Below are 16,208 nucleotides of genomic sequence, written 5' to 3' on the forward strand. Positions count from 1 at the left end.
GCCCCACTCTAAATCTTACAAGGAATTACCAATTTATTTTTGGAGACATAAGTGCCAGACTAACATTGTTCCAGCCAATATGAAAATGTCACTTTTCTAGAGGCCCTATTTATAATTAAAATCTAAATAGCTTGATAGAAAGGGAATTAATAACTATGTACCCTCCAGCTTGAGAATGCAATATTTTGTGGTAACTAAGATCTAGTGTTTGTGTCAACACCAGGCTACCTATTTACCAGATAATGTAAAAATATCCTACTAAAATCTGCATTCATTTCATTAGAGCCTAAAATACAACTGTCAGGTAGTTCTGCAAAGTGATTCTACAGACAGAGCCAAGCCTCAGAACATCAGTTTTTACCAAGATGTCCTAGGATCCAGTGTAGAGAGAGACAGAATACCGTCCTGCAGGCAAAGGCAACTGTAAACATTGCTCTTACATCCTACAAGTAAAAAAATTAAAAGCACCACAGGGTGCCCAGACTTCTCAGCAAGCCTGTTTTAGACACACTTTCTATGACATTATATGTCAAGTGGAAAATTGCTTTTGACTGCAAGGTCCTGCATATGTATTCTTCTGCCAGTTGGGCCTCAGTAATAACCTCATGGAAAGTACACAATTAATAGAAAAGTGCAGGAAGCAACAGTTGAGGTGACTCAACACAGGATGCAGGCAGGGATTCCAACAGCCCCTGCAAGCAGCACTGAGGTTAATGCAGCAGTGCTGGGCACACTGCCTCAAGCAGCAGTAGTCAAAATTCAATGTAATCTGCATCCACATCCTGCAATTAACAAAACTGTGTGGGGGGAGAAAACCAAAAGCTTAATATGGAAACTGGACAGCTCAAGGAATCTAAATCATAACTGGGACATTCATTGTTAATTAAAAACTTTATATGTGTGCTCCTTTTTGCCTGTTGAAAGAGTATTTCTAAAGAGTCCCAAATCCTTCCCCAAGGCAGCAACTGTATTTATACCCCTGAGTTAGACTGAAAGGAGTAAAAAGAGTGCAAGAAAGTTGGCATGGTTTACAAGTTTCAGCCTGCAAATATGAATTTATCTGTAAGAAGATTTTTTATTTTACCAGGAGTTTTTTGGAGAGCTCTGATGACTTTCAGGTACCACCTTTCCAGTGTAAAGCAGCTGTAGGAAGCAATCAATGCATACAATGGTATTTTTCAGACTTTGAAAACTCAGCTGAGAGAGATACACTTACCTGTGCACATACAATATGGCTATTTGTAAGCCACCAATGCACAGAAAGAACTCCACAGGCACCAACCAGGTCAGGACCTAAATACCTAAGCTCTGGATTGCCCCTGCAACAGCAGCTCTAAATATACAGCAGGTCTGCTGAAACACTAACCAGGCACCACCTGCCCATGCTCCACCTTTCCACTGCCCCTCTTACCCCACACAGCTTCACCAGCAGAAATGTGAGTTCTCTATCATAAGCACACAAGATCCTTTTAACTTCCAGGGGTACCATTGCATCACTAACTCCCTAGATATCTCTTACTCCTATATTTACAGAAACTTCTCATCTTTTATACCTCCTTCCAGAAGCTATGCAAAGCCAGGAACCCAGAAATTAGGGCTATTGAAATCAAACTGTTGGGCTTCTCACTGGAGCCTTTCACATGTGTCTGTTGTACGCAAGGTTGTACAAATGGTTTGCTTTACTGAAGACACACAAACCACTGGATCCACTCATCCATATTAATCTGTTATGGATAGCAGCTGACATACTCTACATTTTTGTTGGATGAACTAATAAAATGGGATATTGTTCCTAAAGGTTTTGCTGTTAAGTCCATCTCAAAACACAAAAATTTACTATTTCTCTTCCAGTGGCACTCACTGTGGTCAGGTTGCCTTATGCTGGATAGATCACAGTGCTGTGGATGACATCTGTGGCATCAAGACAAATACACCAAATTGTTAAACACCCTAACTTCTAGCATTCACTTACTTGTCTATTTTTCCCCTTCAGAAAAAGGTCTTGCGAGAAAAATGGCTCTTGGATGGCTTTAGTTCTATGACTCCAAAGGAAGAAGAAGAAATGCAAAAGCAGAATCAGGAGGACCAACAACGGACTTATGAGCTGGAACAAGGCATTTTCAGGTAGGGAAGTACCCCTGCCCTTGTGTCTGGGTTAAAATGGTCCCATCTTACAATCCTACCTTATTTTGTAAGAGATGAAATATCAATAAGTGCTAAACACATGCAGAGTAAAGCAATTCTTGTCATGTTTTCTAGTCAGTCAGAATTAGAGAATACAGAATGCAATTTTCCATACTCCAAAATGTTACAAACTGCACAATAACTATATTGCAGAGTATTTGTTTCTCTAATTCCAGATATTCTTTCCATGCTGTATTTGGTAGGTGTAAGCCACAATATATGGGGCTTGCTCTAAGATAGCAACTGTTGAATCAGAACTTTAAAATAACAATAAATTTTGAAAGTTCTCCAGTTTCACTAGGCCCTGGCACAGCCTTTAATACCTGACTCTCACCATAACAGCACTTCAGAACAGTACAGGCTCCCTAGCCCCATCAGTAACACTTATCCTCAGTTTTCTATGAGTTTTGTGCTCAATTTGGTCCCAGAAACCTGCTATAGCAAAGGTCTTTTTTGACCTTTCATTAGAGATGTTTCTACAAATCTCATCACCTAGTGCTTCTCTGTCCCACAGGGCTAGAATTTAACTGCAGAGACAGTCTCATGAAAGACTCTTATTTACCATGGACATGGTTCCAGGTGCTTATTAGCCCTTGTTAGCCCTTCTCAAATACCACAGAGCTGTGTACACAGTCAGCTCCTTCCCTGGGTCCAGGCATAGTGACTGGCACTACCCCTTAGCACCCACAGAAAAGATTAAATGTTCCTGTTCCTTTAGATTCTGGAAAGTTTCATCCTTTTTCAAGGCTTCTTCCTCTATTTCAATTCAATAGCATTTTCCTCTCTACTTTGCTTCCGCTGCCCTCCTACACATGCTCTTGGCAAAGCTGTCACCAGGATTACCTCCTCTGGTGATCTCCCATCCTCTTCCCTCCTCACTCCATCTCTGACACAGACAATAATTCTCTTGGCTGACAGGTAGCAGCCTAGTGCTACTTTGTCCTATGATTATGGTGACTTCTTGCTCAAAAGCACTTTTCTCTACAGAACATCTTTGCACACACCTCTGTAGGATTCATTGTTGCAGTGGTAGGAGGCAGACAGCAAGCCCTGAAAACATGCCTTGAGGCTGTCATTTTGAAGGCATGCAAGAGGGTCCCATAAGACACTGTGAGTGACAGAAAAGAACAGCATCTAGGGCTAGAATGGGCTAAGGAGCAACAAGGAAATGGTGCTGAGCAAGCATTTCCCCATCAGACCACTGGAAGTACAGCCCTTCTCTAAGCAGTGAGAGGAAAGATTAGATTCTAAGTCCTGCTGACTGTGAGCAAAGCCTGAGCTAAGAATTTAGGAAGGTTTATTCACATTTTTTACTATAAATTAAATTTCCTACCACTCCCTAATAAATGTTTAGCAAGGGCTAAAAAAAACAACCACATTGCCTTCTAAATAGCATTACATCTTGTTTATACACACCCAGGCCCATTTCAAACCAGCCAGCAGTGATACAGAAACCTAGGAATAAAGTCCACTAATAAATATAAAATATGCATCATACAGTTCTTGCACAGTGCTTTTGCTAAACCACAGTTATCACCAAAGCTAACAAAAGACTGTCTGACCTTTGACCTGCCCTGTAAATCAAACATTGCTAAACTGATCATGTAGACACAGCATACAGTAGAAATAAACTGAGAGGCTCAGTAGAATTCTTTCTTCTAAGCATATGACTATTAAAACTCACTTGATTTGGAGATATTCAGTTCACTCTGTTGATTATTCTGTGTGTGTTTTTTCTTCTGTTAAAAAAATTATGAATCACTTCAAAGACTCTTTGATTACCCTTAGACAAGCCTTTTTTTCTTCTTTCTGCTGAAAGGATTATTGCAATTGTTGGCAAATTATTTATAGTAGTGGCATGTGCCTTGCCATCAACTTCCTAAATGGGATCTCTGTTTTGAAACATTCTTTGAGTGTCAAATTGAGTGGTATATGTCTGCTAATCAGTTCAGATTTGAGCTTTTTTTTTTTTTATAAAAGGGAGAAGTTCCATTCTTTGTATCAATGACAAAACAGAAAATAGCAAGCAGCCTGAGCCACTTTGGAGACAAATGGTTGAATGCTTTTGTTACAGACAAAAAATTGCATTTACACTGTCTGTCCCATTTACCCTCTGTATATGTTGGAAACATCAGTGAACCAAGTGAGCACATCCTTGGTCAGGGTACAGGCTGAATGAAGAATTAAGAGTCCTGTTTTCTCACTTAATCTTCAGCTAACAAGACTCATTCTTGATGGAATTAGTTGCTAAACAACATATTTAAAAATGCAAAACAACTAAGGTCTATTCAATTGCTTGTAATATGATGCATGAAAGCAGACTCAAGGCTACACTAGAGGGCTGCTAAAGCATTTGACTCACCTCAAAACCCGTGAGAGCTTGCTAAACTGCCTTTTCCCCTCAGTCTAGAATTCTTCACGGTGGTATCTTCCTTTCTGCTTTTCATTCTCAAGCCATTTATTTTTCCCCGGGGTGGTAGTGATGCCAACTGCAGCAGATCAGCTGGTGGCCAGCAGCATCCAGGCAATCTCCATAGATTTTCTTAATTCAGCTGCTACTTTGGCAGAGAAACCTTTCAATTAGTGTCTTGACTTCTAAGGATTCTTCTCTCATCCACACCTCTATACTACTTATTTCCCCCTCTCAAATAATCAGTGCTACTTGAAAGGAGGACAAATATTCAAAGGATTGTTTTAATACAGTAGCTGTGTCATACTTCCATTTCTTGCCTAAAAAATGCAGCACTGTACAAAAGATGGTTTCATATAAATGCTAGAATAGTTGCTAGACCCTTTCAAGACAAACTAGGATATAACTTCATAAAAATGTGATTGACTTAGAAGTTTCTAAACATTTAAACACACCAGAAAGACCCTGACCTAACTTTGCAACTGCATGATGTTATAAGGGCTTCAATTTCTTTGAACTATACAAATTCCATCTCAGAAGTTTTCTTTCCACAAATTCCAAAGTGCACACTCACAACACACTCTGAAATTGAACCATAAAATCTGTTGAGAGTATAAGTGCAAAAGAGGTACTTAGAGTCCAGATGCAATTCCCGTTACATGGCTATGAGAATTTCTCTCTAAACCCACTGACTATTGAGTCAGGTCTCTTAATTACCATAAAAAGTGGGTGTTGGTATGTATAATATAAACTGCAATTTGTTTCTTGATCACCCAGTTATTATAAATATTAGTTATAGTTATTATAAATATAGTTATTTATAATTTTTTATTTATTTGGGGTTGTGTTTTCTCTTTTTCCCCACCTCCCTTTTTTCAAGCATCTCAAAGATTTTTCCTCCTCTTCTTACACCTGCATGTCTAGGGGTGCTTAGAGCCAAGACTGAAATAAATCCACAGTATATGTTAATAATTTTTCAGCTCATTATGCTTCTGTGATTTTTTAATAATTTTCAAATTATGAGAATATTGTGATCAAGTCTCATCTAAGAATAAAACATATCAATAAAAATAAAATAATATATTAAACAAAGACTGTTCCTTAAGAAGTGCAAAAATATGGCACATGGTCATTACTGTCTTTTATAGCTGCCCAAAAATATTCATCCCCCTTGAAAAATTTTTTAAATACTAGCAGTGTAATCAATACCTTTGATCAGGGTTCTAATGCCATCTTGCAGAGCTCAGGTCCAAAGTGTGAGCAGCTTTTAAATATTTTTTTAGCTTTTACTTTCATCCTGAAGGGTTTTTTTTCCCATACCTGTTCCGAGGCCTGTGATACCTTTGTATATCAAAAAAGAGACGTTGTCACCAACAGATAAAAGTCCACATAACAGCCTGTTAGTGTAGCTCCACATATCTGATTTTAAATAGGGCAAGAGCTATAATGGTAATTCAGTTTCCTCAGCCACACAGAAGGAAATCAATAATGCTAATCCGTCAAACTGCATTCAGCTTTTCTAGATTGATTACTTTAAAATGATGACAGACTTTAACCATTCTGGGTGAGTTGGTGTAATATTGTGAATTCTAGCACACAGCAAAGAAGTCAAAATACAAAAATCCAACACTTCTTTCCCTCAGGGTTATAGGCCAACACTTCTATAACCCTGTCTGTAACTTGGTGTCAGATCATCTAGTTGTAACTAGTCTGACTGCTCTCAGTTGCAGCTGCCTTAGGTCTACAGTCATTGATTTCCAGCATGGACTAAAAAAAAATAGAAGGCATATTTCACTCAAATATGGAAGCTTTTGTAATTTCCTTTTTTCTCCTTAAAGTTAAAAGAAGTTCTTTTTAAAAGAACCAGGAGACTAAAGTTATACAGCAGTAACCTACAGCATAAGACATTCAGTTCAGTCTCACTTAAGAGTTAAATCTGGAGTTGGATTCTAGATCTTCATGGAGAATTGACTTACCAGCCACTCAGCTGATAAGGTAAATTCCATCTAAAACCCAACAAATATGCCCTTATTCAGAACAGAGTAGTCTTGATCAGAAAGAATAAAAAATAGGAAACAGGACACCCGCTTAAGTCATTGCCTTACTCAGAGAAAAAATTGACCAAGATACTTTACTTTAGCAGTGTTCTTTCTCCCTCTCTGACACAGAGATTCAATTTTTTATCTAGGACTTTCTGTCTAGAAGTGTTTTCCATACACGAATAAAAGGAAAACTCTTATCAGGAAAAAAGATACTTAATCATTGTACTCAGCTTTAATATGCAAGAAACCATACAACATAGACTTAACACATAAGAAGGGCAGGGAAGGGAGCTGCAACATACCAACTTACAGCAAGTGTCAATAGCCCAAAAGATATTATTACTTCTGAGCCTCAATATTCCTTTTACATAACAATAAAGGTTTTTAAAACAAAATAGTTAACCCATCAGCCAAGTCCTAACTGGCAAAATAGTTCATGTTTAAATGTGGAAGGCTTTGTTTGTTGTTGGGTTTGGGGTTTTTTCTTTTTAAATGAAAATACTATTTCACACCTTTTTCCCAATGTGTGTGAAACCATAAGTTGATCTCATATAAGAGCAAAATTTGTCAAGATACTTAGAACCATCTCTACTAATGTCCATATTCCCAATGCATCAACTAAACAGTGTTGTTCTCTGCCTGATATTAAATCAAATGCAACTGTGGTTGCAGACTGGAGAAGGAAATTGAGGCTCTGGAAAGACAAGAAATGGAAGTCTCAGCTAAGGAAGAAGCAATTCTAAAGAAACTGAAGTCTGTTGAGAAAACAACAGAAGATATAATAAAGGTTAGTGCTATATTATTCCAGAAATAGAATTTCTTACTCAATATCATCATATCCAGGGAAAGGGGAACTAGCTGGGATCCCATGAGTGGTCATGAGCTTTTGTCTGAAGTGACAACAGTCCATATATGGAGGGGTCAAGGTGTTACATTTCTTTAAGTGCCCATATGGCTCCATTTGCTTACTTATGGGGGTGAGGGAGCAATTCCTATCTTTACTCATCTACAGTACATCTCTAAAAACAGCAGCCTTGCATCTCAGCCAGAGACAGACACACCAGGTACAGACCAGGTTTGGAGGCTGGTCTATTCATGCTCCTTCAGGTGATGTGCCCAGCTGAACTGCATCATTCTCTCCACCAAGCCCCTGACAGAGATTATGATGTATGTTAGTGTTATCAGCCATTAGTCTTTGTCAAAAGGTCATTTTAATATTTTTAAATCATCTTAAATCATCTCAAAAAATACAGTGAAGAACCAAACTTCAGTTCTCCAGCTGTTCTTACATACATGCACACATTCTCTGAAGCTACACAGGGAGATCAGTAAAACTCGAAAGCCAAAGTAGGACCCGTAAAAAACCTTTGACGCCAACCAGGTTGGGCCACAGTGGGAGGCTAGGTCACTGTTTAACACTTCATAATATTTTTGTCCTTCCCTGTGTGACTTGGAATCATAGTGGCAAAAGACTGCAGAAATTTCACTCTCACTTTCCATGCTCCAACTGAGCACATTTCACTTTTAGCCCCTTCTCTGTATGAAGCTATGCACACAAAAGGTTAAAACTATCAGGGAAACCAAAGCACTGTCTAGTTAATATCTTAAAAGTAACTATCACATTTATTGTTAATGGTTCTCTTTCCCACCTAGTCTGTGAAGACTGAAAAAGCTGGATTTGAAAAAGGTACGTTTAGTCAAAAGAATATTTTTTAAAAGGTTCTTGTAGAAGTAAGTTAAAACATACTAATGCTTTGTGGATCTGTGGATCTTCTTTACTCAGAGGCAGCAGACTACATATATGCCAGCATCCCTGACCTCCCCAAGCATTTCAGACCTTCTGCACTGAGAAGTACAGCACATGCTGACACAGATGATGAAGAAAAGAGAAAAGGTACTGCTTATTAGTAACTCCAGAAGGTGTCAATATGTATAAAAGCTTCCTATATATTGAATCTAATACACTTTAAGCAAAGAATAGACATCACAGATATGAGACATTAGTTCTCATTTAAGCTGTGTTACCAGTTAGGTCATCAAAACTGAGAGGTGAGACAGTAGTGTAAAGTATGTGCCACTGGGAATAACTCTTTTCACCACTGACACTTCTTTCCAGCACTTCATTTTCCTGCCTGTCACAACTAAGTGCAGACTCCCTTCATATCATTCATTTCACATTTTCTATCTGCACTTACAGCTGTTGGGTAGCCAGCAGTAGTCAGGCTATTTCCCAACTACTACAAAGCCTCCCAGCCTTTCAGAGTGCCCAAGACTCTCTGGCATTGCAGCACGTGCAGCTCTTCAGCTGCTATTGCCCAGCATAACGCCAGGGGCCAAGGTTAAATCTGGATTTCTCAGTCTATCATGTAATGCAAACTGTCTCAACAGCTGATTCTTCCTCACAGAATGAAACTATTTTTTCCACAGGATAAAAGAGGACATCCAAAAGGAGAATCTAATATAAGAGTTGTGTATGTGATAATTTCACATATTTAATAATTTATTCTGACAGTTGTTCTCTATCACTGTCAGAAGTCCTATATTTCTTGCAACTACTGCATTACCAGTTTAAGCACTTGTTTCTTTCAACAGCATTGTTTGCCATGGAAATTAAGGTTGAAAAAGACATGAAGACTGGAGAAAACACAGTGTTATCAACAATACCTCTTCCCTCAAAGGAGTTTAAAGAGACAGGAATTAAAGTCTATGATGATGGCAGGAAGTCAGTCTATGCAGTGTCCTCAAATGGGACCACAACACAAAATGGGATGGATGAACTTGCTCCTGTGGAAGTGGAAGACCTGCTACGGCAGGCAACTGAAAAAAATTCTCAGTCTCCCACAGAGTACCATGAACCTGTCTTTGCAAACAAATTCTGCAGGCCAGTTACTCCTCAGAAAGACAAATTAGTCCCAGGACCAAAACCGGAAGGCACTGACAAAAGAGAGATGAATGGATTTAGCAATCATCAGACAGGGTTCTCCTCCAAAACAGAGCCCTTTATTCAGCAAAATAAAGAGAATGGCCTTGATCTTCCAAAGGTAATACAACCAAAGTCTCCGTCTCCAGTAATTTCTCATACAGAGAAGAAAGTGCACACTAATCCTGACAACAGGATGATTCATAACGAAGAAAGAAATGCTGCACATGAGGAATTAAAACCTTACCAGGATACAAGGGAAAACCATAGTGAGACAAGGTTTTTAAATCCCTGTCACGCTAACGCAGCATCCCCTGCACCTCAGGAGGAGGAAGATGTTCGGTACAACATTGTGCAGGCTGTACCTTGCTACGTGGATGAATCCGAACCTGTAACGATGGTTTTCATGGGTTACCAGCGCGTTGACGATGACGACGCAGAAGCAAACCAGAAGCTGGCCCCGTACGATGGGGTTATCCGTGCAGAACTGGTCATCATTGATGACGAGGATGAAGACGACAGCAAATCTGAGAAACCAGCATATCATCCCGTAGGCCATTACAGTCAAGTTTACCAGCCACCAAACAGGAAAACCACAGAAGCCCAACAGACAAACCCTGTGAGCAGTCTGGGTCCAAGCCTGAACAAGGTACCCCACAAAAACTCCATCTCCCTGCAAGAACAAGAGGAACGCTTAAGCTCACCGACACACCATGCTCATCTTCACAGCCAGATGTCTGGAGATGGTACAGAAGATCCCTCACTAACAGGTAACAGAAAAGGAAAATCATGTCACTGCTGCTCGCTCATGTAGCAACTTGATATTGCTCTCATTTGCTGGCAACTGTATCACTTCTGATATTGTTTGGATTGTTTCAGACTAATATACTATTAATAATATTTTTTTGCTCTTGTTTGTTAACAAATACCAATCTATATTTTGGATCTGTTGAATTATTTTGTCTTCAGCAATGCACTAGTTACCATATCAAATTTTGAAAAATAAACTAACAGAAATTCCATTCCTGTAACCTTGAAAGATTGAAAGTGGTTCTCTTTCAAGTTCCATTAATGCTACCAAAATTAGCAAAATTAGTTTTCATTTCTTGCAGGTAACTAACAGCATTGCTACTTAACAATTCCTCCTCCCTCACTGGCATGTTTTTCTACCTGTCTGCATTCCAACTACTTCCTAGACCATCCAAGTTACTCCTTAAATAAGAAAGACTGCTTAATAATCAGCTTTACTTTGTATTTTTAAGGAATCAACATTGCCAACATTGTCTTGATAGTGTTTATGCAAGTTTTATCATTTTTCCTTTAACTTGAGCTAGACATTTTTATAGCTTCTGAAAGATAATGAAACAGTTTTCATCACTATGCAGTTAGTTCAGTAGTCCACAGAGTTATTTTTTAATAACTTTTATATTCTATTAATACATATAGTATCTATTTCTTACTAAAAAGTTTTTATTATAAAAGCTTGAAAGCAATGGCAAAATCTTCCAGAAACATAGAAAACTCTTCTTTATGATTACGTTGCACTTTAATACATACAATTAGACTCCATTTAAATATGCTTACAGAGCAGCAGATTGCAGATTAGCCACATTCCACTTGAAGGAAAGAACACTGGTTGAATTATAGGAAGATCAGGGGTCCTCATGCCACATTCTCTCCTCCAGAGAATTTGCAGGAAAAATGTAAGTTTAGACCCTGGCTAAAGCTGAATTGACAGCCCAGGAATTCTTTACCCTACATGTAAAGCCAGGAGAGAGAATGATCTTTGGATCATGTAAGAACTTTCAAGTATTTTTGCATCAGTAGGCAGCGGTTGGGAAGAACTGTTCAGTAAGCAAGGCTCTCAGTTTTTAAGAGTACCATCATCATGGAGTGATGCACACAAAAGCCAGAAATATTCCAGCAGTGCTGCCCATCCTTTCTGATCAATAAGGCCATTACACTTTTCCATTACCTTTGCTTTCCTCAAGCACCCATTCTGCCATCTGTGTACTTCCCTCTGTTCTCCAGCACCAAGGGGTGCTGCCAGGAGCTTTTATATCAGCAACTGGAAGCAGAAGTAGTTAGTAGTGGTAAGATAAAGCACTCCAGAAGCTGCTCCAGCCCATTATATTTTGGAGATGGTTTCTTAATTCCCCCCATCACATAAGTATAAGATAATGGAGAAGGGACACTCATCCACCCACCAGCAGGTTTCTACTGAAACAGGTCATTCATCCTACAGCCTGCTGAGCAAATGCTCCTGAAACTATCCTGGGAAAGAGTTGTCCAAGTAGTAAGTACAAGCTGACAGTACCATCCAGGTGGGCCATATACAGGCCATGAGATGTTAGCTGAGCACCCTTATCTGTACCAACACCCACTTATTTTTGTCTCTCAGGAGACGCATCTGAAATTTTTACATTTTTCCCCTTCCACTCAGACACTTCAACAATCTGGGTTCTCTCTTGAGGTTAATAAAAAAATACTGACTTTCAGGAAAGGGGACTAAGCACAAATATAGCAAAGATATTTGACAATCTGTCCTGTAAATCTGTAATTGTTCTCAACCATTTACTTATAACTATTCCACCAATAAGAAAATGGCCAACTGGGAAAAATGGATCCCAGCAAAATTAAAAACAGTTTGGCAATTGCCTCAAAAATTCCCCCAGTCAGCACTGCCTCCAAGTGAGTAACTTCATGCCTAGTAGAATTTGGAGCTAAGCCACACTCTTTAGCCCTCCACTTATTTATTGCCACTCCCTAGGACATTTTTGATCAGTGGAAAAAGGCAGGAAGTGACTCAATCTTTCCCAAGCAGCCCTATAATCATACTGAGACTTCTAAAAGAGAAACAAAACAAGGAAAGCCTCTCGATCTACAACAATGTAATTATACAGAGCTGTTTCTTAGAGAAATATATTGTTTTCAAAGCAGTCATTGATGCCCACCCTAGCAGGTTCACCCTAAATGCCACTAGAGAAAAGAGTGGAGCCAATTATTTTTGGTAGCTCATCATTCATTACTAAACAGAACAGTAAAACAGAAAAACAAATCCTCTTGGAAAATGAAGCTTTGGGAAGCTTGCAGCATTTAAACATTAAACAAGCACTGAGGACTCAAAGACAATGGAAAACAAAGAAGCACAGGACAGACCAGCATGATGGCCACTTATGTAACAATTTTTCTTTAGGAAAGAAATGAACCTTCAGAACAAGTTACTGAATTAGTTAGCAATGGCCAAGGACAAAGAAGCAGAGACATTGTTCCATGTGCCAATCTATATAGAGGCAGATCAGATTAAATTAGGAGCTTTTCATGCCCACAATCTTACAAAGATGTAGGGCATACTTCTTTCCATATAGCAGCAATTTTCTTTCACCCACAAGCTCCTTTTTTCACCAATATCTCAAAGTATGTGCCCTCAGAAAACCAGAGGGCAGAGATACAGAGAAAAGGATGACAACACTATAATTAGTACACCCGTATTTGCATTATTAGGGCTTATTTTCCTCTTCAAATTTCAGGCAAATTGATTCAAGTGCAAATGTTTTCAAGATGCAATACTCATTAGAGAAATGAAAAGTCCTTGGAAAGGAACAAAGGCGAGACATGGTGAAACGAATAAGGAAATGCAAAGCTAAAGCTGAATAAGCAGCAAAACATACTGACAGTTTGGAACAGGCTCTCATGGGACACGAAGGTCCAAGGCTTTTGGCAGCTAGCTAGTCTAGATGAGCTATTTTTTGCCTACCACTGGAAGCATTGCAACCTTCAAAAAACACAATGGAGAGAGCTCAATTTCTGTTGAAGAAAGTAAAAGACAAAAATCCTTTTTAATGAAGATTCATGCACACCACCTGTTCTTGTAATGTACAGAGCAAGACAAAACCAGACTATGGGCTAGAAGCTAGGCATCAAACTGATTGTTCTCGAACCATGACCAGGGCTTCAATCCTTCAGAATTCCTCAGCCTGTAAAAAGTACACAGTGTCTTTGTAAGAGCTAAGGTTAACATCAGTGGCTCTATGATATAAAGTTACACTCAGATGCTTCTATGGTTTGCATCAACTTCAGCATTCAAAACATAACTTGAGTTGGACACTTGCTGCCATGTGTAAATCAAGTAAACAGCTGCTTTGACCCCTCGTGTCCCAGCACAGAGACACATGCAGGGTGCAGGAATGAGACACGCTATTTTTGGTGACTCTTCAAACTAGCAAGTCAGAGTAATGGAGATTATTCCTGTTGCATTCTCAGATCAACAATGTGCTGGGGGAAGGCTTTTACATATCAAACAACAGCATTATATTGCTGTTCTAAAAATAACCTTAACAATAAATCATTGGCCTTTTGCTGTCCCTTTCAAACTTACCCCCACTACACCCAGATACAGACAATAGCCATACTGATGTTTATACAGGTGCTGTTACCGCATCAGAAATCAGGAACATGACTAAGTCCCACTCTGACTCACAACACTGGGAAAAAAGGAAAGTTTTCTCTGAGCATCACATAAAAGGAAAACGTTTTCAAACAGTTACAGCTCCCACCGAGGAGTTCAGTTTAAACAAAGAGTTTGTTTAATTATTCACGTGTCCTTTTAATCTGTCAGCATCCAGTCAAGGGCAAAACCAACTCTGTGTAATGTGTTAGTGAAGGTAACAGAGACAAAATAGAAGGTAGCTGTGCTAATTTTTAAATAGAAATTATGGAGTAATTTCTAAATATACTCACTTTATTGTAAAATTACCAGAACTAACACCTTCTACTGATTTCTTTCTGTAACACTAAAACAATGCTTATTCTGCTGGATTAACTGCTGGAGGTATGTGTATTCTTCATTTTTCTAAATAAGGGGATTTTGCTTCAGAAATAGAAAGAAAGACTTAAAATGCAATGGCTTTGTTTATTTTTGCAGCTCTGAGGATGAGAATGGCAAAGCTGGGGAAAAAAGTCCTTTAACAGCTGTAATGACATGGAAGTAAAATTTACCACTCAAAGCAGATAAAGCTAAGAAGACTTTCTTCCACATACTTTTTCTGGATCATAATGCTTGTTTTGCTACTCTGTTTCATGGGCTGTTTTGCCCTCCGCATAATGCAATGGACTTTAAGACTTTCAGATTTGACCAACTGCCACATGCACACATATCTCATGCTGGATTTTGTTTAAAGTAGTGGGAAGCTACCTAAGGCCATAAATGCGGTGTATATACAAGTATGAAGACATGTGCATACCTGTTCTCATAATCAGAAATATGCTGTTGCTGTATACACAGAGCAGATAAACATCTATCTCCATGGAACTTCATGGGACATTGTTTCACATTAAAGTGTGCCAATCTATCCGACTTTGACTGAAAATGCTGTTCCAGCATTCTTTTCCTAAAAGCATTGGTTAATAAAAAGCAAAGTGTGAGAGAGGAGCAGGAAGAAATGTAAATATAAAACATGCTTACCAATTATACTGCCTTGGATGAAATGTAAAGCATTCCTTTTTAAGTGATACCACAACAAACAAAAAATAATTAAACCAGCATATTTAAATATTTAGATCCCTTCCAGACCTCCACGGTCCATTCACCCTTCTATGTTACATATGACAGTGTAGCCATCCTCACACCCTGCTCTCTTCACCATCCCACAAACACGCTGCCCACCCACAACCTCACAGATCAATCCTATGCATAATAATATGAACAGCCTGACCTCCTGAGCATGTTTTCACCTCCCAGCCTGCTGAGAAAGCTCTGCTTTTCCAAGAAACTTGTTGCCAGACAGGCAGTGCTGTCCATCAAAAAAACCAAACAAACCAAAACCCAATCAAAACAAACAAACAAAAACCCCCCAACAACAGAAAAGGACTCCAACAGCCATACTGTTTAGGTTTCAGTGGGCTGGGGAGCTAAAATCAGGCAAGCCTCCCACCAGAAATGTTGAGTTGTCAGTAGCTTGTCCTGCAGCTGAATACAAAGACCTGTTACAGGTGCAGACACTTCTGGGCACAGTTCTCCAGCAAGTTTCAAGGCTCCCACCAAAAATCAGGTTAATTCTTTCCACATGGTAGAGGAAATAAGGGCCCTAAAAGCAGGTTCAATCACACCTAGAGAAATCACATCCAAGTCACATTTTCCAGTACATAGTTCCTGGGGAGAAAAAGTGCCTCATAGCACACTACACCATTATACTCAAATCAGTGCAACAGATTTAATTCACTAGGTCTTAGCCTCATTTGTAACACTAAACAGATAAAGCTCATGTTGTGTTATTCTGGTATAGCTGACTCTAATTATGCACCAGTAAAAACAAACAAACAAACAAAAAAAAACTATCATTTTTTTGCTGGTATTCTTTCCAAAGCAGGAAACTGAAGTTACTACCTCATACTGGGGCACGATGGTAGTAATTGACTGATTTGTCGCCTCTAAACATTTGGTGACTCCCAGTCTGATGTGGGTAATAATCTCAAACTTTAAGACTTGTCACAAATGGTTACCTGGAGAGTGGAATAGTAAATGAGAATAAATAAATTTTATTACAGTACACTTCCTCTATGTCTATCCTCTTGTTTGTTGTTGTTTTATAGTGGGTTTTTTCCTTATGCTTCTTCTGTTATTTGCTGGTTGTGAAAGCAGAAGGTTTCAGCC

The 16,208-nt window shown here is 39.0% G+C and overlaps 1 protein-coding gene across 1 annotated transcript in view; it reads left to right on the forward strand.

The window, feature by feature from the left end:
• PALMD (palmdelphin) overlaps window positions 1-16,106 on the forward strand; it is a 30,628-nt gene extending 14,522 nt beyond the window's left edge. Inside the window, exons 4-9 of the mRNA XM_041421253.1 lie at window positions 1,994-2,124; window positions 7,309-7,423; window positions 8,290-8,323; window positions 8,420-8,530; window positions 9,229-10,326; window positions 14,481-16,106. Coding sequence (XP_041277187.1) covers window positions 1,994-2,124; window positions 7,309-7,423; window positions 8,290-8,323; window positions 8,420-8,530; window positions 9,229-10,326; window positions 14,481-14,524 — 1,533 coding nt within the window. The 3' untranslated portion in view covers window positions 14,525-16,106. The remainder of the gene's footprint in view (window positions 1-1,993; window positions 2,125-7,308; window positions 7,424-8,289; window positions 8,324-8,419; window positions 8,531-9,228; window positions 10,327-14,480) is intronic.
• The last annotated feature ends 102 nt before the right edge of the window (window positions 16,107-16,208 follow it).

This window comes from Onychostruthus taczanowskii, unplaced genomic scaffold (assembly GCF_017590055.1).
Source record: "Onychostruthus taczanowskii isolate IOZ18803 unplaced genomic scaffold, ASM1759005v1 scaffold7, whole genome shotgun sequence".
Taxonomy (NCBI): Eukaryota; Metazoa; Chordata; class Aves; order Passeriformes; family Passeridae; genus Onychostruthus; species Onychostruthus taczanowskii.